The following is a 27,099-nucleotide window of genomic DNA, read 5'->3' on the forward strand; positions in this document are numbered from 1 at the left end:
GCAGACATGTCAGTCGAGCCCAGAGAGGGGTAGGGATCACAGGGGAGTGTGTAACGTTGGCAGAGAGATGGGCTAGTTGCATGATCAGTGCTGACTTCTTACTTGTAAAACCTGCATTGTTTCAGTGAAAACGGTCTGAAGAGTGGGAAAAATTACCAATGACTCGGTTTATTACAGCATTTTCGAGATGAGGGACACAAACAAGACCAGTTAATCACATTTACATTTCTACAAATCTGAGAACTTATTTTATTTTTTCCCCCTTACGACTCCAGTAGTCACAACAGCACCTGAGCAGGTAGGTTATGAAACCCCATGTGGAAAAGGGCTGTGCCTTCCAGAAGCATGGCAGTGACCTGACAGGCGCAGCAGCGGGTTACTGCTTGCATGCAAAGGTGGCATCATCTCAGCATGGTACGCCTTTTCCCTTGGCTGTCACTTTAGCATCTGCTAAAAAAACAGAGCATAACATAGCTTTTTCCCCAAGTGTGCCCACAGTCATATATCCAGCTTCTTGGGTTGTTCTGGATCATCTCTTTCCCCAGCTTTGAGATCTCCTATGACCTGCAAATGCCCTGGAAATTCATGTGTAGTTGGAGTATCGGTTTAGTTGCCTCCTTTTTCATTTTTGTTGGTCTTTGGATGGGGGTGGCATGGTGGTGCAGTGGTTGGCACTGTTGCCTCACACCTCTGGGACTCTGATTCAAGTCTCCACCTGGGTCACATGTGTGGGGAGTTTGCATGTTCTCCCCATGTTGTCGTGGGGTTTCCTCTGGGTACTCCGGTTTCCCCCCACAGTCCAAAAACACACTGAGGCTAATTGTACTTACTAAATTGCCCGTAGGAGTGAATGGTGTGTGAGTGTGCCCTGCGATTTGCTGGCCCCCCATCCTGGGTTGTTCCCTGCCTCTTGCCCATTGCTTCTGGAATAGGCTCTAGACCCCCCACAACCCAGTAGGATAAGCAGGTTGGAAAATGGATGGATGGGTGGTCTTTGGGTGATTTAAATTCAACTCATGGCTTGAAATGCATGTAACAGGAAAAAATAAAAGTCATCTCCCTTTCAGAGGAGGAAATAAATCCATGTTTGTCTCTTCTTTGCCCTTCACCAAAAGAAGCAGAATAGCTGAGAGTTCAGTATTAGCATTATTTATATAAGCACATTTTTCCCTGACATCATCACTTGGAGCAAGGTTAATCTACGCTCACTTTAACCACCAAAGAGGTTAGGCCAGCAGTAAATACACTGGCAATAAAATAATTTATACTGGTGGAGGCTTCTGAGAAGGTACGCGTTTGATTGCTTTGGGATTTGTCAAAACCATTCTTAGCCCGAAAGGAAGTTGTTGACTCACCTGCTTATCATTACTAATGAATAAAATTTATTGAATCGTACTATGAACCGAATGTAGAGTGGAACAGGGATTCTCTGTTAGTGAATAGAAATTGTAATCACTTATGGGCTTAAGGTTTGAATGTTTTTTGATGCCTTTGAGTCTCTCTCTCACATTCTGCTAAACTCTGTTCATGGCTTCCGCAGGGAAAGGTGAAAAGATTTGACACCCCCAGGGACAGAAATATGCAGAGAGGGCAACATTTTCCAAGGTGTGAAAGGAACACAGGAGAGTTATTATTTTTTTTTCCGAGAGGATCGCTTGTTTCATCGGAGAGCGTTTGGCTGCAGGAAAAGGCACCCAACAAATGGGGTATGAGGCTTAAATTTAAAAACCGGGCAAGGGCCAAGCAGCAGGGAATTGAAATGGTTGGAGGTGGAGGAGCCAAGGACTCTAAACATTTGTGGACTTTTAGAAGAGTGTTCAACATGCTTTTTCCCATTAGGACAGGAGCAAACAAGCAGAAAGGTTAATTTCTTTGATGTTCCGCTTTAAGACGCAGCTGGGGCCTGAGGCCAATACCTCCGGCTGGCTCTGCTCTCTCTTTGCGACTTTTTTGCCACTGGCTTTCGCATCGCTCCGTGGACGTGAAGCAGCATGTGCTCACTGCATGGGATGGGAGGGGTGGAGGTGGGGATGGGAGGGGTGGAGGTGGGGATGGGCGCTATGGCTGTATTCGACCCCATTCTGGTCCGGTTGTCTGCTTTGAACCCGACCCCTTCTCTGTCTTGTCTTTGTGATCCAGGAGCTCATTATTTTTGGTGCTAATAATAAGTCTGGGGGCGAGCCTGGCCAGCCCCAGCTGTCCCCTGGTGTCTCGACCATACGGATGGAGCCCAACTACCCAGGTGTCTAAACACCCACCCTACCGTCTTGCATCTGGAAGGGTGCAGGCATCATAGGCAATAAAATTATACCACAGACGTGAAGAATCTGAAACATACCATAGATATCAGTAGTATACCACAGATGTCAAGAGTCACCATTACCATGACAGTATGAAGTGTAGAGCTAAATCTACAAGAACTCAATTCGTAATTCAGCTGAAGTACTCAGTACCATCCATTGTGCCATAATCTGGTAATGTCTTGTTAGTACTGTAATCCACTTAGAAATAAATGTTTGCTATTTAGCACATAATGCGTCATACAATTACACAACCGTGTATTACACTGCTGGCTTTGTTTCAGCTGATTGGTTTGTGCTTTAATGTGATTAGCAGCTCACAGTCCATCCTCACCCCATACACACTCACACGTAGTCTGACAGCTGTCCAGGTCTGCTTCACTTTCATTCCACACATGTGCTGCTTTCATACTTACTCCCATTTTGTTCGTCTGATATGACAAGTCATTTTTGTATCTTTGTGGGAGACTGCCCCCCCCCCCCCCCCCCCGGCCAAAGAAAAATATTTAGATGCCAAACCCAATGCAGTGAAGTCCCCAGATGTGAGTGTGATAGATAGGTTTTTGTCCCAGGGTGCTGTAATGAAATTCACACCAGTACTGACTCCAATTTTTGTTAGACAAGGAATTGAGCAGGTTTTACAGAACCAGAAATCTTGTCAGAAAACAGCTTGGTTTGGGCTGCATTCTTGCTTATTAAATAAGCATTGATGGCGGCCAGTCAGAACCATGTCACCCGGTGGTGTTGTTTGTGTGTGATGTCACAGTGCTCTGTGTCTAGCACACAGGGCATCACTCTATTGTTGACAGTCATCTTTATCAAAGTGCTGGTGAGGTGTTGCAGGCACGCTGTATGTTTTCCTTGGTACAGTCTGCATTCTGTACACAGGTCTCGATGCTTAAGTTACACGTACCAGCTCATTTCTGTGGCTGATTCCATTCTCTCCTCTCTCCATCGACTGATAGAGGTAGTGGAGAAGACCTCACCGCCCGCCCCCGTGGCTATCCTACCGTCCAGCGCCAGCCAGGACATTGCCCCCACCCAGCTGGCAGGTGAGACCTTTTGACCCCCACTACACCCATGACCCATCAAGCTGCATTAGTGACCTCTTCCCCCTTCTCTCCCTTGCATCTTTTCTTTTTATCCATCTCCCCAGCCATATTTATCCCATTTCTCCAGACGCAATGTTGGGAGTCTCTGATATACAGTATGTGCCCATTTCTAGTCACAAAACAGGAAATGAATGAATGCATATGTGTCTGGGCAGGTTGTTTAAAGAGTACAAATCCTATTATTCCTGAGGGTACCTTCAGGGGCATTTAACCTGCATGTAAATTCACAGTAAAATTTGATGGATTAAAAGAATTTGCTTCAACTGGAAACATTACGGTTTCTCTGCTGTCAGCCCCATTGTTGTTGTCTGAGCTTCTATACTTTAATTTGGGGAATAGAGGGATTGATAGCTGTAGCAGCTTGATTTGATTTGCATTCTTGCTTATTAAATGAGCATCAATGGCAGTTGGTCAAAACCATGTCACCTGGCGTCAGCATCTCAAAAATAGCCTGTGTCTGGTTTAAGCAATTTTGAGGAAGCAGCTCCGTCCGTCTCATGTCTGTGTGCTGGAGCTTCTCACTGCTGTTGTCAGGCAGGGGAAAGGCCAGACCACTAATTGGGTGGGACACATGTTTTTATTTGGATGTTCTGGATGGTGCTGCCACAGTCTGAGGCCAAAGAAGGCAGTGGCAGGAAGGCGTGGCTCGGCCAATCATAGGCAGCAGGGATATTTCTGGCCATTGAGCTCTGAGAGGAAATCCAAAACCCCAGACTGCTTTCTATGTGTGTTTGGCTTCGCGTCTGTGAAAGGTGACACCAAATTAAGTGGCCACAGAAATGTTATGAGGAGCATTGACGAAAGACATTTGGGAAACATAGCCATGGAATCATGTCTCCTTTTTCATCCACTTAAGAAAGTTGGCCCTGTAATTAGAAAATCATCCATGTTGTGTCTACGCAAGCCTAATTTAAATATACCCTTAATTACACTTGGTGTACATTCCAGAATTTTATGAGGAAATATTAACTGCTGCAACTTCATTGCAGTTGACACCTAGAAAGATGCATGTGCAATAAGAAGAATAATGAGAAAAAGGGATGGACCAAACCATCCATCATCATTGAAAAAAATGGTTCAGCTTTCAGTGAGGCTTCTCCTTCCCAACTACAGTTTTTGCTTCTGTAATGGAGTCCATTGTGTTCAAGAGCTGACTGTGTGACACTTCAGGCAGGTGGAGGGTTATGAGCTCGAGGAGCCTCTCATATTATAGTTTTCAAATTTGCATTAGATTTTGTTTTATTTAGTTTTCCATTTTGTATTTCAGTTTTAGTTCAGTTTGTGTTTCTTTTAAGAATGTACAAATAGTTTTAGTTTAGTTTTGATTTAGCATTGTAATTTTCATTACCATGTTTTGATGCCACACTGGAAGTGACTTACATGTTTCCGCCATTTACATTTTCATTTACATGCACATTAACCACTGTAGAGCACCTTCGTGTGTGTATGTGAGACAGAGAGAATGGAGAGAATGTGCAGCAGCACTCACTAGATAAAACTTAATCTCTCTTCTCAGGATCAAGGTTATTTGCAATTTTTGAAATCCTAATGAACGCTTTACCTTTGTTGCAAACACTGTTGTTAGTCCACACAACCTTGATGAAAGCAAAAAAAAAAAAACATATACAAGTACCTCGACTAGACGAGAAATGCACCAACATGGCGGACGACAGTCTTTGCTTCCTGTGGGTGGAATAGTGTGATGTAAACTGCATGCAAATTGAGGGAGAGAAAACAAAAACGGAGCCGATTCTACTTGCATTTCTATTTAGTTTTTGTTTGTGTTGCATTGATCATTGTATTTATACTTAGTATTTAGTTTTCATTTATGACATTTTTATTTCAGTTACCAAAAATATTTTTTCACTCTTAGTTTTAGTTTTCATTAACTAAAATAACCTCGTCTCTAACGGTTGCCTTGTGGTCTTTGAGGTATGTTATGGATAGTTCAAGATGCTTTAAGGAGCAACCCTCTGCTTCTTGGGATGTACAATGAATCATTGGGAATAGTTATCAGTGATTCTCCTGAATTTGGGCATCCATCCGTCCATTTTCTGAAACCCCTTGTGCTATTCAGGGTAGTGGAGCCTATGCTGAAGGCTACAGACTCCGTGCAGGGAACAACCCAGGATGGGGCGCCAACCCATCTCAGGGCACACTCACACACCAGTCACTCACTCACACACACACCTATGGGCATTTTGGAAACTCCAATCAGCCTCGGTATGTTTTGGACTGTGGGGGGGGGGGGCGGGGGAATCAGAGCACCCAGAGGAAACCCCACAACGACATGGGGAGAGGATGCAAACTCCACACACATACTGTAGAATCCTAGCAGAGACTCAATCCCAAGTCCCAGTGGTGTGAGGCGAAACTGCACCACCACACCCCAATATTAGGGCAAAACCTTAATAATATTTTTTGCATTTCAGAATTTCTGTAGACCTTTAAGTTAAATTCCAAGTAAATTCAGTAATAAATAAATCTTGCTAGAGAATTACTTGAAAACAATGTGTATTTATTTGTATTTTTTTCTTTTAAATTGTAGCACGTGATTTACCAATTCCTTCTACCATGGACACTATGTATATGTAATGTAACACAAAATGCCGTCAAAGCTCACCTTTACCTCATATCTCTTCACCACTCAATTGCATTACTTGGAAATCGACATTTCTGCAGTCTACGAGACCAACAGTCAAGGTGTCATTTTAATATCATTAGAGAAAAACAAAACCACATCCATAAGCCCAAAGTGGTTCACTTGTTTTTTTTTCTGAGCAGCTGAAGGAAGTTGTTTAGTTATATTTTTTCTGGACTGTAGAAAGGAAGGAGGATATACAGTACAGAAGCCACATTGTTCTGTGTCTCTATAACTTATTTGATTACCGGCGGCAGGGTCACGGGGCGGAAGTGGCACATCTGCAGAATCTGAGAGTTGGGTCAGTGGGGTAGGCCACATCCAGTGTTGTGTGAATGTGACCTCCAGCAGGCTGACGTCAGATGTGATTCCACACTGGCTCTGGAAAGCAGTGGGATGGGAAGATGGTATGTATTAAAATAATTAGGCTGTACTGGAAGGGGGGTGGGTGGGAAGTGTCTAGGCTGGCCTTGGAGAAGTACTGTTCAGTGTTCAAGGTCTCACCCCCAGCTTTGTCTGCTGGATAGAATCCAGAGTGAGTCTTGACCAGATTAGATTTTAACCACCCCCCCCCCCGTCCTTTTGTAGAGGTGAATGAGTGCCTCCTGAGCCCTGATATATGTGGCCCTGGGATATGCTACAACACTCCAGAAGGCTACATCTGTGTATGCCATGATGGTCACCAGCTGGATGAGGAGAAGACCACCTGTCAAGGTAAATCTGTGCCCCTTTCAACCTGTTTTTTATCACTCTTATTCTGCTCATAGGAATCAGCTAGTCTGATGTACTGGTGCTTCATCGTGGTTCTTATCAGACCAGTGGGTAGCAATACCTCTCGTACAGTATCAGTGACACTTTGAAGCTTTTCTGCACTGCAAAATAAAAACGAGGGGAAAATGCAAATGCCTGGATGCATGGGCAGGGAACCTCCTGACAGGAAGGTGCATGGGCTGGTCAGCATCATGTTTTAACAGAGCGGGACACATTTGGGATGGCAATTAGGTTTCTGTGTGTGTTACTCTTTAGTTTTCTCGCCAATTGGTCCTGGCTTTGAAGCGTTGTCCCCAGAGGGAAACTGTTTTTGGAAAAGTCGCAATGTGCACCATTAGCAAACGCTCGAATAATCGTCTTCCCGATCTCGCATATATAAATATTGCCGGTGCTATAATTAGGTGCCCTGCACTGGGTAGGAATGACCTTTTGTTAATTTCCTGCCAACAGAAAGTTTTGCCCATAAAGTTGCATGCTACATGCATGCCTCAAAATATGACCACTCTCCCCACAGAAACACATGCTAGAGAGCGGTGCCAGAGGAACACAGCGGTGAACTGCAGTGATGGGATACCTCACTGCTTTAATGAAGTGTTGGGTAGTAGTTTGAGTGTCACCATAAACTCATGAGGTCATTCAAACATTTTTTTTTTTGCATTTAGGTTCGATAAATTTTTGAACGAACTGAAAGAGATCTTATGGCTTTAACCCAGACTAGAAGAAGTCTGAGTTTTTTAATCTTGTCTGAAAGAGATCTGGGGACTTTAAGCTCTTCCGAAAGAGATCTGAAGCCTGTGACCCAATCCAAAAGAGATCTGAGGGCAATGATCCTGTCTGAAAGAGATCTGAAACCTTTAACCCAGTCTGAAAGAAACCTGAGGGCTATAATTCAGACTGAAAGAAATCTTTGTTTTCGTGTTGTTGTTGGTGACGTTTCGATGTATGCTTGCAAGGAGTGGCATGTCATACAGATTAATAATGAAATGATAACCTTTCAAAAAGACCAACCCATTATCAGTAGAGTGTATTTGGATGGATAGATTTTCATTGTAATGTGTCCCCTTGGTCTGTAGAAGAGACCCTACAGACTCTATTGCTCTCTGTAACAATGGCCTCGTCTCCTACGCAAGCTGCATGTGGATTCTGTCAGTAAATTTCTATCCAGTCTTTTTGCCTCCAGCCTCCAAATGTGCTTCTAATGAGTAGCAATTTTTCAGCCCTCAGTTGCACTACTTCTGTAATTAGCATCATTTAAATGTAAAAGTTGCCAGGATGTTGGGGAAACAAAATTGTCTGCCTAGAAAACGCTGAATTAAAATGCCTTTTCTGGTTTGTCCCAGTTCTGTGTAACCATTTCAAGCAGCTTTTACTGGACTTGTCAGACCCAGACAAAGAGCTGATTTCTCTGTCTATAGAACAGACTTATTTGTCATTTAAAACCCTGAAGATTTACTGAAATGAGGGGTAGCTTGTTAAACAGCCTAGCACACAGTACAGTGGTTTTCCTCTCCAGATGGCAACCTCTGGAAAGCTGGTAGGAAATCAGACAAGGCCCAGAGGACATGGTGGGCAATGAAAGCAGCTGCTCAGTGCAAAGGTCGAGTCTGGGTGCCAGTATTGGGCAGAGGAGCTATTGGTCAGTCTGGTGGGAACTGAGAAGATATCCCGTGATGCACTGGTGCTGGCATCAGAGGTCTCACAGGAAGACCAGGCCCAGTAACACTTCTCATGATGTATCAGAATTATGTGCTAACTCAAAGGTCCGAGTTAATCATTAACATGCCTGCTCTGCAGGCAGGGTTTGTGAATGGCAGCCATAGTTTTTGAATGGCGGTTGGTGATGGTGGCCACCCGGCTGGTGGGTGAAGGAACATTTGACAGCAGACGTCCTGAATGTTCCCTTTCTGTTCCTTGCAGACGTGAATGAGTGCCAAGACCCCAATGTCTGTGGCCAGGACAGCCTCTGTATCAACACACCAGGCTCCTACACCTGCGAGCATTGTCCAAACGGTTTCAGGATGAGCCACGTGGGCCGCTGTGAAGGTACTTGTATTAAAGTGGGCCTCGTTGTCTTGGTACCTGTAATCAAAGAGCTGTTGGAAAGCTTAGAAAAGTTTTTTTTTGGTACCGTTTCCAATCATGAAGCAATCTGTATAATATAACATTATTTTCAGGGACTGTTCACTTGTATACTCTTCTTTTTAATATGTCTCACTGAGGGAAAGAAAATGTATGGTGTAAAACAGGGAGAAACATCTAAGGTGTGCAATTTAGTAACCTTGCTACATCCTTGTTCTGCCCATGGTGTACCCTGGACTTCAATTTTATTTGCCATTGGTGTACCCTTGGTGTACTCTTAGTGTAACCTTGGCCTGCCCTTGGTGTACTCTTAGTGTACCCTTGGTGTACCCTTGGTGTACTCTTAGTGTACCCTTGGCCTGCCCTTGGTGTACCCTTGGTGTACTCTTACTGTACCCTTGGTCTGCCTTTTCTGTACCCTTGGTGTACTCTTAGTGTACCCTTGGTCTTCCTTTGGTGTACCCTTGGTGTACTCTTCGTGTACTCTTAGTGTACCCTTGGTCTGCCTTTGGTGTACCCTTGGTGTACTCTTAGTGTAACCTTGGCCTGCCCTTGGTGTACTCTTAGTGTTCCATTGGCCTGCCCTTGGTGTACCCTTCGTGTACTCTTAGTGTACCCTTGGTCTGCCTTTGGTGTACCCTTGGTGTACTCTTACTGTACCCTTGGTCTACCTTTGGTGTACCCTTGGTGTACTCTTAGTGTACCCTTGGCCTGCCCTTGGTGTACTCTTAGTGTTCCATTGGCCTGCCCTTGGTGTACCCTTGGTGTACTCTTAGTGTACCTTTTGTCTGCCTTTGGTGTACACTTGACCTACCCTTGATATTATGTACTCTGCGATCCTCCTGTCCTGCAGATATCAATGAATGCTTGGACCCTGACATTTGCCCGGCTGGGATGTGCACCAATACCCTTGGGTCCTTCATTTGCGACCCCTGCCCCGAAGGCTTTGAGGGCCGCGGAGGCCTTTGTGTTGGTACGTCACTGAGATTCCCTGTCAGTACCTAAGCTCACTCATCAAATGGTTAGACTGTGTGCTGTGTTTAATTTAGTGATTTATTTTATGTAAAACCTGTCATCAGAAGGTGGCACGGCCCCTTTAATCCCAATTGCTCTAGGAACCCTGGCTGACCCTACTCTCTCATTAGTATGTCGCTTGGATAAAAGCATTTACTAAATTAACAAGTTAAAATCATTTTGAATTAAACAGGAGCTGGAAAGGTGTAATTTCTGTGTGTGTGGTTGTGTGTGTGAAAGCGATAGCGGGTATACCTATCCATATGGGGACACAATGTCCCCATAACGTGATAAATATCTGTTTTTTTCCCTTATGGGGACCGGTTTCCTGGTCCCCAAAAGGGAAAACTCTATTTTATAAAAATCAGTGACTGCTATGAAAAAACTAAAAACTCTTGTATTTTGCTTGGTTACTTATGGTTATAGTTAGGGCAGGGTGGGGGTTGTCATAGTTAGCATTAGCATTTTTCCCATAGAAGTGAATGAGCGGGCCCCATAAGGATAGGTATATCCTAGATGTGAGAGTTTGTGTATGTGTGTGTGTGTGTGGAAGCTCCACCAGTGCATGGATCTGCTTATTAAGCTCTAACGGGGTAGGACAATGTCCTTTGGATGGTCATTCTGCTTTAGTTTAGTCCAACACAATTCTGCAGGATGGAGCCCAGCTCAGAGTTTGTAGACCTGGTGCTCAGGGGCAGGGGCTCAGGTCTGTACTGTCTTGTTTGTGCATTTGTAATTGTGTTTGTGCAGCCCCAGAATGGCCTAGCCCCATGATCCAGACCAGCAGCCATGCTTTCAGACCTGAAGAATTCTAAAATTCATGTCTGTGGTTCTCCATGACTCTGTTAATGCATGTAAACCCAAAGGAGGAGGTTCTGCTGAATGATATATGTAAAGCAGCGCAGGGTCTTTAACTATGGGCAGAAATAACATATTATGTAATATGGACAGTTTGTTTTATACTAGCTCCAGTCAGCATAAAACCGAGCCCATGACATTTGACCTTTTCCTTGCTTATGTTACTGTGCAGCCAGCATTCTGGGGGTAGGTGCCACATGCTGGCAGTGGTTGAGAACACAAGGCACACCAGACTCTCCAGGGTTCTAGTCGTGGTTCACAGTACATCCCAGCTGAATGAAAACCCCACCAAAACCAACTCCATGCGTTCAGATGATTACAATAAGGTGCTGGACTTTCATGCTGCAGTCATGAGAAGCCAAATTAAGCTCATACCTGTGTTTATGACCTGAGACAGACGCAGTCCAGACACTTCTGTAGATTAAGGCTGCTGGTGAGGCCCAGTACTGTTCTCCTAATTTTTAAACATGTCTCAGGCCTGCATTTTTTAACTTATTCGGGGGTCGAGAATCCCCACCATTTTATTGGGTCCTCTGACAGATGCCCCTCTGATCTCTGACCAGATATCGACGAGTGCCGGGACCCTAGCATGTGTGCCAATGGCAACTGTGCCAACCTAGAAGGCTACTTCCTGTGTACCTGTCACAGCGGATATGAGTTGACAGTGGATGGCAGAGCATGCGCAGGTACCATTTATTGGGGGGAGGGTTTTAAAAAGCAGTCCCAAAACTGGAGGCACAGATTCAAAGCAAAAGACTCCCAGTGAACTTCAGTTTATTCATAAAGCCATAGACTGGAGGTATAGTGACAGACTAACTTTGGGACCTTTGGTGCACTGGTTAATGGGCAGGAGCATAACTCACAGTTCAGCACAGTGTTTGTGGTCCCCGCTATGCCTGTCTCAGCCATCTAATGGCCTGCTGGGAGTTGTGCTGAATAAAACATACAATTCCACAAATGCTGACAGAAATAGTAAAAACTTAATGACAGTGACATGCAGCTCTTTTGCTTTGGCGGTCTCGTGCTGCGAGGAATACCAAGTTTGTTGTCATGCTTTTCAATATCTTTTTTGACACCCTTGTGGGTTTTGTGCTTACGAGTTGCACCGTAGACATGTTCTGGCAGGCTTTCCGCCTCCTGCTCATGGCCAAATACTGTTCTCATGGAAACAGACATGGACGAGTGCCAGGATGAGAAGGTATGTGCCATGGGTCACTGCCAGAACACCGAGGGCTCCTTTGTGTGCAGCTGCAGTCCCGGGTTCAAGCTCTCCCCTGCTGGCAACCAGTGTGATGGTAAGGTCTCCGTGGTGAGTGGGTCTTGGTGTCACCAAAGTGTGTGTTAGTGGTGTAGTAACGTAGGATTACAGTGACGATAAGTGTCCATTGTTATAGAGAAGTTTAGTCTGATCTTAGAGTCAGATACATTCAAGGTTCTAGCCCAGACACGGCAAGGAGACGGTTTTGTTATATTCTGTGTAGGACTAATCTAAGGAAGGGCAGCTTGTGAAGAGATACTTACTGGTGATGGGAACTGACCTGTGGAGAGGGGGTGTACCTGTAGGGTGGCTAACCTATGAGTACATTTTCAGATGTGGACGAGTGCAAGGAGACGCTGCAGGCCTGTGGGGGTGTGGCTGACTGCAGGAACAACCTGGGCTCCTATCTCTGTGTGTGCCCTCCCGGCTACCATCTGTACAACAGCACCCACTGTGAGGGTGAGGGCACACATCTGCGAGCACATATGTGTGAGCGCATGCACTCATTGTCACACTATACCTACAGTATACCCACCAGCACCCCTTCAGGCAAGTGCGTTATCCCTGTGATCCATGAATCTTTTCCACCCCTCTAGACATAGACGAGTGTGTGGACGACCCTGAGCTGTGTGGTCCTCATGGCAAGTGCATGAACAACCAAGGCTCCTTCCTCTGTGTCTGCAATTCCGGCTTTTCGACAGACTTGGACCCCCAGACCTGTCAAGGTTTGCCTATACCTCTTCTCCACAGTGATCTTGGGCTTGCTGGCTCTTAGCCACACGCTTCCTTGATATCTGAAGGCTGCTACTCCAGTGTTGGTGTGTCAGTAAATTACCCTCCTTGGTGTCTTTCGCTGCATTATCCACATGCTGCTAGTAGCCGCCACACACTGGCAGTGCTTGAGGATGCGAGGCTCATCTCACTTCTGCAAAGGCAGAATGCCCTCTGTAAATGAACACTGGCGTCCCTCAGTGCATTATCTGTCCTGCTCTCTCCGGGTCCCTGGCTCTCTACTTAAGGGAGGTTATAATGGGGCTGATGTTTTGGATGTGTCTCTGGAGGGGGAGGTGGGGGGGGGGTCATGTTTAATGGCTTCCCCATCTGCTCCTTCTGTTTTTCCACTGGGGACCTGGGCCAGAACCCTCCCCTTGTGCCAGGGCTGCTGTAAATGCCCACTCCCACCACAGAGAAGATGTGCGGAGGAAGTGTTCAGCCGGCTGTCTAGACGCACAGGAAGACAGCCGCTGCTCTCTCTGTGCTAACGTCTCCCCTGGCTCGGGGGTGCTGTGGAACCCAGCCGGCCCCTTACCTCTGGGTTTGAAGGGGCTCGATTAACCTCTCTGAGCTAAGGACAGTTAGCTAAATGGCAGTTTTATTCCTGTAAAGTTAAATAGAATGAGAATATTTTTTTGTGCTATATTTCTGGTGACAGTACTGTTATTGACAACATACAGGTAAAATGTCAGAGTGACTTGAGTCTTCTTGTACTGTAGTCATATGGGTCAGACGAGGAACCCAGATTCTGACCTTGTGCTTGACATGGCCTGAATGAGGTCTGTATATTCTGTTTCACAGTGAGATGTGGAAATGTCAGACAAGAATAGTAATGTTTGTTTGTTAATGCAAATGCCAGGGTTTCACCAGTAGGTGGCATGGCAAAATTGGGTTCTGAGCACAGAATACAGAACCACGGCTAACAAAGAAAGAGGGCAGAGGGAGAGATGAGAGATCCTCTATCCAGTTGGCTTGTTCAGACCAGGCACCACAGGGGCTCACAGCAGAGGAGAGTGAAAGCTGACATGTATCATCTCTGATAAATGCTCCTTTTTGGATCTTTTGGGAAGGGATTCCCAATGATGTGATTGGAACCCCTCTGCCACCCCTTAACCAGTAAAAGGCCAATCACCAGCTTTTATCAAATGCAAAAAAACAGGTCATTTTTGCTGTGGTTTATATCTTCAGTAATCGGTATCATATACAGCCGTGGAAAAAGAGACCACTCCATATTTTTTAACCAATTTGCATTTTAAAAACCATGGTTTGATCGTGGTTCTGCTGACAAAAGGCTACGCTGAGCAGCAAGTTGCTTCCAGAATCAAAATTTCTAAGAAAGAAGTACTTAAGAATAAGGTGAATCAGGAGACACTGGCAATGATCAAAAACCAGCCAGGTAAAAGGCAGAAGTGATATTCTAATGCCAGAGATGACTGTTAAGTTATCTGACAGTTTCTCGGGAATTGAAGGATGACATCCAGTGACCTTCAAAATGATTGGGAATTGTGCAGGTGTGAGGTGCACTGCTAGGATAGTTTGTATCAGGCTCCTAGAAGCAGGACTGAGGTCCCATAAAGCAAGGAAGAAGCCCTTTATTAATGATAAACAGGGAATAACTAGGCTGCAGTTTGCAAAAAATATGTATTATTCACAGATATTCACAGACAAAAAATTAAGCTGTGGTCTTTTAATTTTTTGCAGGGCTGTAGAGCACTCACTGTGAAATCATCATCCATCATATTTCCTTAATAATTATTTATTTATTATTTTAATTTATTTATTTACTCAAATCAGTTCACATTAGTAATTTCTTTTGATAATTTGAAGTAGAATAGCCACTCGTGCCCCACCCAAATAGTCTGAGTACTAACTTGTGATTGTCACCACATGTTCCTGTGTGTTGCACTATTTAATCCTGGGTTGCATCGGCTTATCGTCATTGGAGCCCCCCCTTATGGGATGTAAATCCAGAACCTTTAGGTTATTAGTCAATGCAATCTAGACCCTTGTCCATATGCTGCAGTGTCCACTCTGCCTCGTAGCTGCACCAGGCTGGCTACAGGGCTGCCACAGAAGCATGTGCTGACCCCTATGAGTTTGTGTCTTGCAGATGTGGACGAGTGCTTGGGTGGAATCCTCTGTAGCAGTGGCTCCTGCATCAACACCGAGGGCTCCTACCACTGCCAGTGCGAGCAAGGCTATCGCCTGCAGGCAGACAACAGCACTTGCCTGGGTAAGCTCTAATTCCTAGCATGCTGTGCACATGCAGGCAATTTTCTCTGGGTGAAAAGGCTTCTAGCGGCAGGCCTGGTTCTGGCTTGTTTTGTCTGTTCACTGTGCCATCAAACATCTGACTCCTGTGTTTCCACACAGATGTGGATGAGTGTGAGGAGTTTGGGCAGAATATTTGTGAGGGGTGGCGCTGTGAGAACACTCTGGGGTCGTACCGATGCAGGGCCGACTGCCCCCCAGGCCACCGCTTGGGGCATCATGGAGGCTGTGAGGGTGAGTAGCCCCCCCCCAACCCTCTTGACTGCATTTCCCATCTCCTGTAAATCAAAATGCCCTTTTGCTGAAATTACTTGTAAGTGTCATTAGAACTATGTGGATCACTTCTGAAGCCGAGTCCTCAGGGGTGTGAGGTGTCAAACCTGACATCGGCTAGAGGTTGAGTGTGAGCTGAGACCACATGATTCATGGTATCATATGGCGTAAAATAGAAAGTAGGACTTGCGATTGTAGGTCATCGTTGTTTAGGTGAGTTAGGGTAACAGCTGCAGTTCCCATCTGATGGCATTAAATGGCATCTACTCCACTGGCATTATGGGCTGAGCTTCTCTCTGGCTCCCTGGTAGTGATGATCAGATAAATTACAAAAAAATATAACAAATTACTGTTGGCGCTTTCAGAAAATGCCCATTGTAATGTTGCCTTTTTTCATTGCCTGATCCCTCCACTTCTTTTATGCTGAATTATTAATAAGTACAGTAAAACATGTTGATTGGGCGCTTGGATCACAGCCAAAACATGCTGCCCTAAGTTAGGTTTAGCTGCGATGCTGTTACTATACGGCTTCCATAATCCACACAGATGCAAGCAGCTCAGCCTTCCAAAAACCCCCATTAGTCTACTAGGAAAACTGCAGTTTCCATGATGTCTGGCTCTCCATGTTCGCTGGTGGTGGCCAGGCTGCTGGCCTCCAACATGCCATGTGCTTTCCATCCTGTGGTGCCTTGCGAGTAAAAAAGTAATGCTGGATAGTTGGAGGCTATAATGACGTACAACCTGAGCCACGGTCAGCATTGCAACCTTGTAGCATCTGCATCTGCTCTGTAGAGTCTGTGCAATGAAACGCTGTGTTATTTAGTATCTCCAAGGAGGCTGTTTCCTGTTGCATGGCCCCGATGCTGGCCTGGGCCCTTCTGAACTAACTGTTTTCCACTGGAAAATTTGTGGAAAAGCACAGAAGAAAGATGATTCTGTCTTGTTCGACAGCCTGAGCGTCAACCTTTTGAGCGAGCAGCTAGAGGGCCAGTTAGCCTTGCTCTTGACCGAACCTAGATCGACTTGAATCTTTGTTCAAGTTAAGGTGATGCAGCCTTTTTCTTGTGCTAAGATTTCCATTTGCTTTTGGGCCGCTCCACCTCAGAGTAAGTTTGGCTTACCATGCAGCATGGCTTTAAAAAGCACCCCGAGGACCATTATAGCACAGAAAACAGCATGAAAACACAGTTGGTGCTTTTTTTGTCCACTGTCCCTCCACCTGAAAAATAAACAGACACACACAGCACCCTCACATGTATAAGTACTTGAGGAATCAACAGGGGAGCAGATACAAGCATCCTAAGCACTTAAACAGCAAAAAAGAAACAGAGAGAAAGAAACTGTGAATCTGTCAGGGTTCCACCTCATACTCACCACACTGATAGTACCCACATACCCCCTCTCCCCCTTCTCCAAACAGTCAGGAGCCGAATCCATTCCCAGACAACGATTGATGCCACCATTTATTATCATTCCCTTTAAGGCCTGTTGGGGGGGGGTTAATATTTTAAACATAACCCCAATGTCTGTTTTGCGCTCCTCTGCCCCATGATTGTTTCTGAGTGGTGCAACACGAAGCACTTTATCGGGGCTGAACAGACTGAAGATCCAGATATCTCTGTAGGCTTCTGGCTACAACTGGCCCATGTGTCTGAAAGATTGCTGACACACAGGTAAAGCCTCAGTATGCTCCATCTGGCGTGGTCAATGGCCCCTTTCAGAAGATATCAGCTGTAGCTTGAACACAGGCAAGAAAGGCTTGAAGCTGTTTGTCTTGTAGCTTCTGTGGACTGGGCTTCCATCTTTTCCATTTTCCTCCTTCAAGAAGGCAGGCCGCAGTAGCCGGCAGGTCCTATGTGATCCTTTTGGAGCCGACTGAACGCCACCACTTCCGTCTTGTTATTTGGTAAACCTGCTTGCAAGCCTCAGCTCAACCACATCTCTCCCTTCAGAGTATGAGCCTATCCCAAGCCCTGCAGAGTTTTATACAGCCCCAGCAAACCCCCGCCACCTCCAGAACCACGGCCCGATCTTTACCCTGTGTAATACAACCTCTCCAGGCACATCTGACCTTGCTTTGCTGCCTCACCCGGCTTCTCAGATTTGCTACAGATGTTCTAGAGAGTTCTTTTGTCCGACTTCATGCTATATTTTTAATATCAGTGCATATGTGTAAGTGTTTGTTCAGCTGACATTACTAATGTGTCAACTCTGAAATAAGGTTCGGTATGACCCCCGCAACCCAAAGGCACCCTCTGTCTGTATAAGACTTCCATTCTCATAACGGTGTGAAATCTGTTGATTTACGGAATCATGATGCCTATGGTTACACAGCAAGACACCACTTACCAGCAAGCAAAAGGTTTTCTTCTCAGACAGGAGACATGGTTCCTGGGCTGGACACCGAGCTGAGTTTTGATACAATCAGTGCTCTGAGACGGCAAGGCTTGGTGCCAAGGAATCTGGACAGCTTCTGGCTAATAGAACCAGAGGCAGCGTCTGGACCTGGCCATCACCAGTGATTTATGCGTGTTCAGCTACCACCTCATCAAGGCTTTGGGGTCTCACTTCTTTTTTCCCCTCTGGATGAGTGGTAACATGGTGTCGCTACAGCACTTTCACACTCCTTTGCTGGCACATAAAACCATTCTATGCCTCTCCTGGGAAACACGCCGGGTGGCTGCTACGCGTGTTGTTTTCGTGGTTCAGAGACGATAAGGAATTACGACCTTGGAGCTTTTACACAGCCTGAAACGGGTGTGGGGTGAGGCTATGCTTCTTTATGGCCGCTTGAGCAAGGTCTTCTATTCATCCGCTATCAACATGTCCCTAGTTTCACATTCAGACTAGTGGCCTGGAGTAGGGATTTGAAACCTTGAACATTAAGGTAGCAGTGAGCTAACAACCAAACTGCGTGCTCTAAATCTGGAGAAGATTCCCATTGGCTCTTGAGTGAGGGTGCATTGGTGATGATTAATGATGTGCAAGGGGCTGCATGCTTCCCTGTTGTTGCCTTCACAGATGTGAACGAGTGTGAACTGTTCAGCGGGCTGTGTGGAGAGGCGGTCTGCAGCAACATGGAGGGGTCCTTCCAATGCGTGTGCCCCAAAGAAAATCAGGAGTACGACCAGATGACAGCAAAGTGCAGGCCTGCCCCCGCAGGTGACCTGCCCCGTCTGACTACATGCCATGATGTCATGAGATGGGGATGTCAGCTGTGGGGCCAAAGAGGACCCATTGCCCAATGGTCTCCAGAGAGCATTGGGGTCTGTGGTTGCTCTGTTTGAAGTGTATGGCTGAAACTCCTAACCTGACATTGAGGGTGAGGCAGGTAATCCTGGATGCCATTCTGATGGGAAGCAAGCATCAATTTTGGTCCCCCAGGGAGGAATTTTGCTTGTGCATTGTTTTTAGGTTGCACAAACATTTCCAGACAGCCCAGTCCCCTGTGATTTCAGCCAAAGGAAATGTGTAAATTGATTTTGCCATTAACAAATGGGCAAGTGTGAGCTTTGCCCGTCAGAGAAATTGTGTAGTACTGCCCCCTACAGGTCCATAATGTAGTCGATAGTGAAAAAACAAATTAGGAGTGACAATGGACATGCTCAGATGTGGGATTTTTTTTTTTTTTTTTAAGGAAAGACTGTCCAAATGTTAGCAAAGTTTAGGTGTTCCTCCAAAAGGGGCAGTTGCAGATGAATCATGGCTGATCTGTAATTATCGAGAGATTTATGGTGTAGAGAACACAACCTGACCTAAGAATTGGGGTATGATGGTACCTTAAGTCTCCAGGTATATCATTAACCAGATGTTTTCCGTTAAGCCACAGGCTGATTCCATTTATCTCAGTTGCATCCATAGTGCCCTGCAGCTGGAGTTTCAGCCGACCGACACAGATCACTGATCATGTGAATTGGCAGCCACCAGCCTAGTTCCAGTAGCCTTAGTTATCCTGGCTGCTTTATGGAATTTTTATACTGACCTGTTGAAGCTCATCACATACTGAAACCTAGTCTGACTGGCTATCCCTGAAGCCACTATAAATGTGTAGGAAATCCTTAGGTAGTCCAGAGTGAGGCACTATGGATGTTCTCTGACTGTCTGTCTGCCTGCCTGCCGTCGGATCTCTAGTCACCTCAGTGGAGCGTAAAGAGTGCTACTACAACCTGAACGACGAGAAGCTCTGCGACAATGTGCTGGCCAGCAGCGTGACCCTGGAGGAGTGCTGCTGCACGCTGGGGGCCGGCTGGGGGGACAACTGTGAGGTGCATCCCTGCCCTGTGGAGGGCACTGGTGAGTCTCTCACCCCCCACCTCAACTATGTGACTCTATTTGGCCAAGCATCACATTATCTTATTATGTATGGAGTAATTTGTTGCTAATAAGCCACACAATGTTGTTTGACCCGTGTAATGCTTCTAAACTGTTCACTTGTCTTTTTGCTTTCGAAAAACTCAGATATAACCTTTTATATTAATAAATGGATATAATTCAGGCTTTATTTTAAAAAGTGTATTAAATAATTAGTAGGTATTTTTTTCCATGATTGCTCATCACTATACTCTTAATGATACTTCAAGTTACGCAGGCATGGTTGCCCCCCCCCCCCCCCACCCCCCCGGTTCTGCAGTCCATGCTTTTACTCCTTAACTTACGGAATGTAAAGTAAGGGAATCTAGGTATTTGAAATCAAGAAATCAACAAGGCTTTAACACGGCAGAAGATGTAAATGAATCTTCTGTGAGAAACTTCAGGAAGTAAGGAATGAACATGTTATTCTCTCTAATCTCCTCTGAGTTTCAGCCCAGCTGGTTTAAACAGTGGTCTGATAAGTTTTGTTAATAAAGTCCAGATTAAGCAGGAAATTCCCTCGAAATTGCATGAAAATGGCCAGTCCTTGCATTTAGCAGATCCACGGCCTGATGTTTTTATCTGGAATTGTTTTGGTGACACCATTTGGTGAGGTTTTACTCAGCTAAACCACGAGCTCAGCAACCAGCCCTTTGTGGCTTAATATGGTTTTCCATCCTCAACAGACCAGTTTAAGCAGATGTGTCCAGGTGGGAAAGGAAGTGTCCCTACCAGTAACGTTGCTGGAGCAGGGACATCACCCAGCTACAGAGGTAGGCGGAGACCCCAGAAGGCAACCGCCTAAATGTTTCAGAAATAACCAGGATAATTTTACCCACATGATTTACTATAAAACATAAATATAGTAAGCTAAGGGGTAGCCTCTTGTGTCTGCCAGACGCTGACGAGTGCGCCCTGTTCAGCCAGGAGGTCTGCAAGGGCGGCTTCTGTCTGAACACACCGCTGAGTTATGAGTGCTACTGCAAGCAGGGCCTCTTCTACGACGACGTCAAGCTGCAGTGTCTCGGTGAGTCACATTCCAGATCACGTCAGGCGTCCGTTGCTGCTGGCCCATCATCGCTCAGCCAGCGCCAGTTGTGGAACTACCCTGGCAGCCTGTTTTTGAGGTTCAGTCAGTCTGGATTGGCTATCCCCTGAGTCTGGGGAGGTGGGGTGCAAGATGTGGGGCGCCATGACGTGCCTCTGACCACAGACCTGGGGCTGGGTGGATACAGGAGCCAGAGCTGCTCCGGCAGGATGCCACAGGGTGGTTGGGGGTGGGGGGGAGGGGGGGGTGCTGATTGGTGGCCACGATCCCACTGCATGTGCGCTGTGGGCTTGGAGCATGCAGAAAACCGCTGACCCTGGGTAAGTGTAATTTTTCTGGCGCAGAGGTGAATGTTTTTCACAGTCTGGAATGCTGAATTGCTTTGGAAATCGCAGCCGGCCCCGTGTGATGTGGAGATGCACCTGGCCAAAATACAAGAAGCTCTGTCTGCACGCTGCACGATGCATTTAACTTTGAAACCCATGTAGGCATAGTTGCAATTTATTCGTATAAATCCCTGGACCCCCTTAAATGGGTGGAAACCTCAACCCCTCCGATGCTCAGCCCAAAATTCTGCCCTTGTGCGCAAGAGTGATACTTTTGCTGGGACAGAAACCCCTTGCAATGTGCAGTGTAAAACCCCCAGCATTCATATATGTATCGATTTTGTGTGGCAGCGTTTCCATGGCTGGGTTAACTCTTACAACCCTGTCCCTTTGATTATAGGCTTATTACATAGTATGTACATGAATTAGCCACATGTGCTTTATGGTTTTGTTTTCAGGACATTTTGGGCTCCTTACACATGTCATAATTTGATGTGTAAATGCCGACATAGTCTTGATATCATTTTTATGAGGAAAAACTGCTTGTGGTTACTGAAATTTCTCAGTATCTAATCGTATCTAATATAAAGACAACAAATATCTTATAAATGTTGAGATTAGAGTCTCTAAGAATGCAGGGGTTTCAATGGGGACCTTTCTATGGCCTAGTATTGTGAAGGAATACATGGTTAGTGCCAGGCGGAAGTGAATATCTGATTTTGTATCCATTTGGTAACTTGTTGAAGTTATCTGATAGACAGCAATACATGGTTTTATATATATATATATATATATATATACATATATATATTTATTTATTGCTTTATAACATCTGAATGAAATTGAAGAAAAGCATTGTTTAGCTTATGATCCACTGGAGAAACACAAAAATATCAGACCGTTTTAGAGTCTAATGCTGAATGTTTAGCATTTTTCTACCTATATAACACTATGATAAAGTGAAATCTGAGAATGAAACTTTTAGTCGACACTTTAGTCTGAAACAACAAACCAATACTGTAGCACGTCATTGTGTTTACATGTGGGAGGTGTTACACTTTCAATATGAACTGATTTAATGGAGCTCAACCACAAACATACACATGAAAACTTTGGTGAATAAATATTACGAAAATATAGAAATATAATAGAAAAAGTAATTTTCTTCCTAAAAAATAGAGTGCTGCATTTTGTTGTCAGTTCTAGTCGAGCTCCAGCCAATTTTTGATTATTTTTCTATCTCTTTATTTATAGGTTTATAATAACTAAATTATAAAATAAATATTTTTTCCCCCAGAAGAGTAGTACATGGATCATTGTGGAAGCAAATATGCATTTTGTTTTCCATCTAATGTGAATAATATTGATGTCCTATGGATTAATACGGGTGCGTTTTGGTGGAAAATATATGCCTTGTTGCGCACAGGATTACTCTGAGATACTTTAGTGCACTACATTGCAACTTGGATGACCGGACTGAGTAAGTCCTCTCAATTGTAGCGATATGCGATTTATGTCTGTGCGTTATACCTATCCAAAGTTACCAGCCTGAGATTAATAGGTGTGAAAATCAAAGCATTTTGAATTTGGCGGGTTCTATGAATTAGGGTTATACTCATTAAAGCAATGGGTAGATAGGACATAGCATTGGGGTAGCTTTCCCTCTGGACCAGGGCATCAATTTTAGGCTCTTGGTTTCTGATCCGGTTCTTGAATCCAAAAATATGTAACACCCCTGCGCCCTTCTGTAGACATCGACGAATGCCTGGACACAGAACTCTGTATGGGAGGCAAGTGTATCAACATGCTGGGCTCATTCATGTGCTTCTGCCTACCGCCCCTGGAGCTGGACCACACCCAACAGCGCTGCGTGTCCCCATCCCCCCTCACATCCCGGCCCCCCACCGTGGCTCATCACGGTACGTACATTATGTGGCATTCCCAAACTTACAGCAAGGAGCGGTCAAGAGCAGATGATGATCTCTTTGGATGTTTTTATATCAAAAACACAGAATTTAAATACAGCATATCCTACACCAACCCAAAAGAATTATGATGATAGAAGAACTCAGTATGGTCATAGTTTTGAACAAAAAAGTGTCTGGAGTATTGAGTGTGTGTGTGTGTGTGTGTGCGCGTGTGTGTGGATGGTGTTTATATTACATTATCCTCCAGCATGTACTAAAAACCAGTTATTTTGATGTTGTGGGGACCATTTTTCAAAAAACTAAAAATGCTAAAAGTCTCGTATTTTGTTTGGTTACTTATAGTTAAGGCTAGGGCTGGGTTTTCCACATAGAAATGAATGGAGAGTTCCCACAAAGATATAATTTCAAACCTGCGTGTGTGTGTGTCTATGTCTGTGTGTGTCTCTGTGCGTCCACACTCCAGAGTCTCCGGAGATGGAGGGGATCTTCCAGAGCACTTGCTGGCAAAAAGTGACCCTGACACAGACTTGTGGCAGCCCCATGCTGGACAGGTCGACCACCTACACTGAGTGCTGCTGCTTATACGGCGAGGCCTGGGGCACGTACTGTGCCCTCTGCCCCCGGGTGGACACTGGTATGGCTTCACCCACCCCCGTCCCGCTCTTGATCTGAAATGTCCTCTTTCAGGTGACTGTGGAACACCTTGCAGTACAGAACATTTGTGAACTCTGTCAAAGGGACATTGTGAGCGCCATTTAATTAATATTTAATTAGCTTCATAATTTAATGTTTTATATTTTCAGCATATCTTCAGAGGTGAGCTTGTTTGAAGAGCCAGTGTTTCTCAGGGCTTTCAGAGTTCCGCCTTGTCCGACCGACCAAGAGGTTGCAGATTTTCACATGGTCACTGATAACCACCCCGTTGAGCCCTGAGGGTGACCTTGCCCATTGTTCACACACAGAAGTTCTTTGGGATTGACCTGAGGAACAGTCAGAGTTTAGGCTTGTGCATGGTTACAGGTTTTCTCCAGTGAGAGCATGAGTTAAGACTGATTAGTGAGCCCTGCTATTTTTTGGTCTGCTAGTGCACAGGTCTCCATGATCGTGACCGGCCTGGTGCACTTCCTGTGCAGATGGCCTTATGGGAAGAAGAACTATAAGCAGACAGGGATTAGCAAAGCTAAGAACCAATCCCAGACCAATCCCGGCTAACAGGCTGTACTTCATGTCTCTTACTGTATATAACCTTAGATAGATGGTCATCGTCCCTTTTTTTGGCATCACTTTTAACAAGTGACTGGCACCCACTACATCATCATTGCTTTTCAGAGATGGAATTACGTAAATTCTGGGCCAAGTCAAACAAGGTTCTGGTGTCATGTTTATTTGCCCTGCAGGCCACTTGACGCGTGGCTTTGTGCCTAGTGAGTTATTGACTTCTCAGCATCAGCAAAATTAAAATACGACTCCATTGATGCTGAGCGGTTTTCTAGTTGTACCTCACAGGCATGTGATTCAGGCCTTTGACCCATATCAGTGTAGGAAAATTTTTAAATATCTGGAGGGCAACCTTTCCCCCCCACTGTCTGAAAAATGGGGGCACTTACAAATTTTCGCGGGCACTTTTTAAAAATAGTAATTAATGTATAAAGTTTCTGTTTTTAATGTGAAATGAGCAGATTAAATTGCATACAGTAATCACCACTTTGTGCCAATTGCTATTCCAAAGAGGTGTGCAGTCATCTATATGTGTATAGAACACAATCTGTATGTGAGAGGAAGCACAACACAATAGGCTTTTAGGCTTTTATTTAGCTCTATATAATTTATGTATATGTGCATGTGGCATCAATTTCTAGATAAAGTGAAAACTTTATCACAGTCTTTCATTTGAAATAGTTGCATGGGTGACATGGTAGTACAGCAGTCAGCACTGTTCTCTCACAGCCCTAAGTCTCAAGTCTCTGCTGTGGCTTCATGCGTATGGAGTTTGTATGTGTTGTTGTGGGGTTCTCTCTGGGTACTCCAGTCCCCCCCCCCCCCCACAGTCTAAAAGAGGGCTATTAAAATCTGGGTCTGAGCACCGCTGATTTTACAGCCTTTCTTTACCCGCGAATGGGGCGTGAAGCGTCTGTGGCCAAGCAGGATCAGTAATTATCAAACTAACTACCTGGGAGAACTGGAAACATGGCCTGTGTTTGGAATCAAGGTCCAGACTTGAAGAGCCATAGTCTAAAAACATGCTGAGGTTAATTATGAATGGTGTGAGTGTGCCCTGTGATGTGTTATTCACTGCCTTGTGCCAGTAGCCTCCAGGATAGGCTCTGGACCTATTAAAAATATTTCGTAAAATAAAAGGCAGTTTTACACAACACTGCCTTTTTGTAAACAACTGTAAATGCACACTGATCTGTTCAACAAAATAAAACAAATATTGAAATTACGATATTTTTAACCTGTGACAATGTTTTAAAATAAAATTAAACAACTACCCTGCGATGGGCTGGCCCCCCATCCTGGGTTGTTCCCTGCCTCGTGCCCATTGCTTCTGGGATAGGGTCCGGACCCCCCACAACCCAGTAGGATAAGCGGTTTGGAAAATGGATAGATGGATGGATTAAACAACTACCCATTATTCTTTGCCTCCATCAATTACCATATGAGACACTTACTGAAGGGTTTGTTTTTAGCTGTGAATTCTGGGAATTTGTGCATCATCATGAGCAACTTCATGACTATCATGACCATAGGTGATGACAGACAATCCCTAGCTACGCCAGTAGCAGAGATTGGTTGTTTTGTTTTTGGATGAATGCTTTTATTAAAATTGGCCTCTGCCAAGTATTATAACAGTGTTACATAGTAGGATGTAGTAACATATTACATAAAATTATATACGTATGTAGTGTGAACAACAGCGCTGTTTGTATAAAGTAGTGGGTTTTTTGGGGGGGCATTTTTGCCCTTTGTCTCTGTTAATTTCTGATCCTGACCCGTATCCAGCAGCAGGACCCTCACCCCACTACTTACACCTTCTGTTGTTGTCTCTCCCAGAGGATTATGCCACCATGTGTAACTTGCCCTATCCTGGAGTTCAGCGTCCATATGGCCGGGACGCACTGACTGCCGGTGACGTGGACTATTATGAAGCTGGTCCAGACTTTGCCCCACTAGCCCAGAACCCCAGTCCCATCCGCTTCTATGAAGACAAGGAAGAAGGTAAGTGGGCTTCGTCTGGCAGTCCTAGTTAACCGTTTAACAGCCGCCTGAGGAGGAAGCATAATTAGGGCCTGAAACAAAGCTCGCAGCTGCCATCTAGTGGCCATGAGTTTAATATTAAATTATCAGTGTTCTTTAACGACATCCTGTACAGTAAGTTCTCCAGTTACACTGTACAAGAAAATAAGCAGGTAATAGAACTCAACATGAACATTGTTCCTGACAAACCTGACATTATTCATTTTTTCATCATGGAAAAAAGCATGTTAAAATTAAGAATAGTGCATTTTGAGTTATTATTTTGAGTTATTACTAGTTTGATTTTGAAGGTATAATTATGGTGTTTAAAATGAATAGAGATAATTAGTGTATATGTCGGTTTCACATACATATCTGCCCTGAGGTGAGAATTGTCTTCATGATTGAATGCATGACAGAGACATCAAAAAGTCCACTGTCTTCCTCTGCATTGGCCTTCAATCTTCTCTCCCTCCACCCTGCTTCCTTCACTCTGCCCTCCCCCCCCTCCCCCCCCCCCACCCATAGCAGGCCAGAGAACATTTGAGGGCCTGAGAGCCGAAGAATGCGGGGTGCTTAACGGCTGTGAGCACGGCCGCTGCGTGCGGGTACAGGATGGCTATACCTGCGACTGCTTCGACGGCTACACCCTGGACATGTCGCACATGGCCTGTATTGGTGAGCTCCTCTGGGGAAGGCTAGGGTGGGCACAGGTTGCTGGAGGGTAACTTTACGGGTGGCTCCTAGAAGGGGTAAATTATAGGGGGGGTTCTGATACATACAGCTAATTTTTCTTGACAGTATCACCTGTCATATGTTATCCTTACTAAGCTTGTATTATCCTTCTAAGGTTACATTG

General features: G+C 45.1%; 1 protein-coding gene across 6 annotated transcripts in view; it reads left to right on the top strand.

Moving 5' to 3' along the window:
* Positions 1–27,099, top strand: part of ltbp1 (latent transforming growth factor beta binding protein 1) — a 75,988-nt gene that overhangs the window by 47,138 nt on the left and 1,751 nt on the right. For 3 of the 6 annotated variants that reach the window (XM_049007994.1, XM_049007997.1, XM_049007998.1), the window contains 20 exons: positions 276–298; positions 2,140–2,242; positions 3,266–3,352; positions 6,642–6,767; positions 8,742–8,867; positions 9,757–9,876; positions 11,339–11,461; positions 11,948–12,070; positions 12,367–12,492; positions 12,630–12,758; positions 14,918–15,040; positions 15,181–15,312; positions 18,373–18,513; positions 19,483–19,644; positions 20,388–20,474; positions 20,600–20,728; positions 22,827–22,994; positions 23,467–23,637; positions 26,058–26,222; positions 26,769–26,918. In XM_049007994.1, coding sequence (XP_048863951.1) covers positions 276–298; positions 2,140–2,242; positions 3,266–3,352; positions 6,642–6,767; positions 8,742–8,867; positions 9,757–9,876; positions 11,339–11,461; positions 11,948–12,070; positions 12,367–12,492; positions 12,630–12,758; positions 14,918–15,040; positions 15,181–15,312; positions 18,373–18,513; positions 19,483–19,644; positions 20,388–20,474; positions 20,600–20,728; positions 22,827–22,994; positions 23,467–23,637; positions 26,058–26,222; positions 26,769–26,918 — 2,514 coding nt within the window. Of the gene's footprint in view, positions 1–275; positions 299–2,139; positions 2,243–3,265; positions 3,353–6,641; positions 6,768–8,741; positions 8,868–9,756; positions 9,877–11,338; positions 11,462–11,947; positions 12,071–12,366; positions 12,493–12,629; positions 12,759–14,917; positions 15,041–15,180; positions 15,313–18,372; positions 18,514–19,482; positions 19,645–20,387; positions 20,475–20,599; positions 20,729–22,826; positions 22,995–23,466; positions 23,638–26,057; positions 26,223–26,768; positions 26,919–27,099 lie in introns of those variants that run through there. The other 3 variants (XM_049007993.1, XM_049007996.1, XR_007396892.1) reach the window with 3 other exon arrangements.

The sequence above is a fragment of the Brienomyrus brachyistius genome, chromosome 3, assembly GCF_023856365.1.
Source record: "Brienomyrus brachyistius isolate T26 chromosome 3, BBRACH_0.4, whole genome shotgun sequence".
Classification (NCBI taxonomy): domain Eukaryota; kingdom Metazoa; phylum Chordata; class Actinopteri; order Osteoglossiformes; family Mormyridae; genus Brienomyrus; species Brienomyrus brachyistius.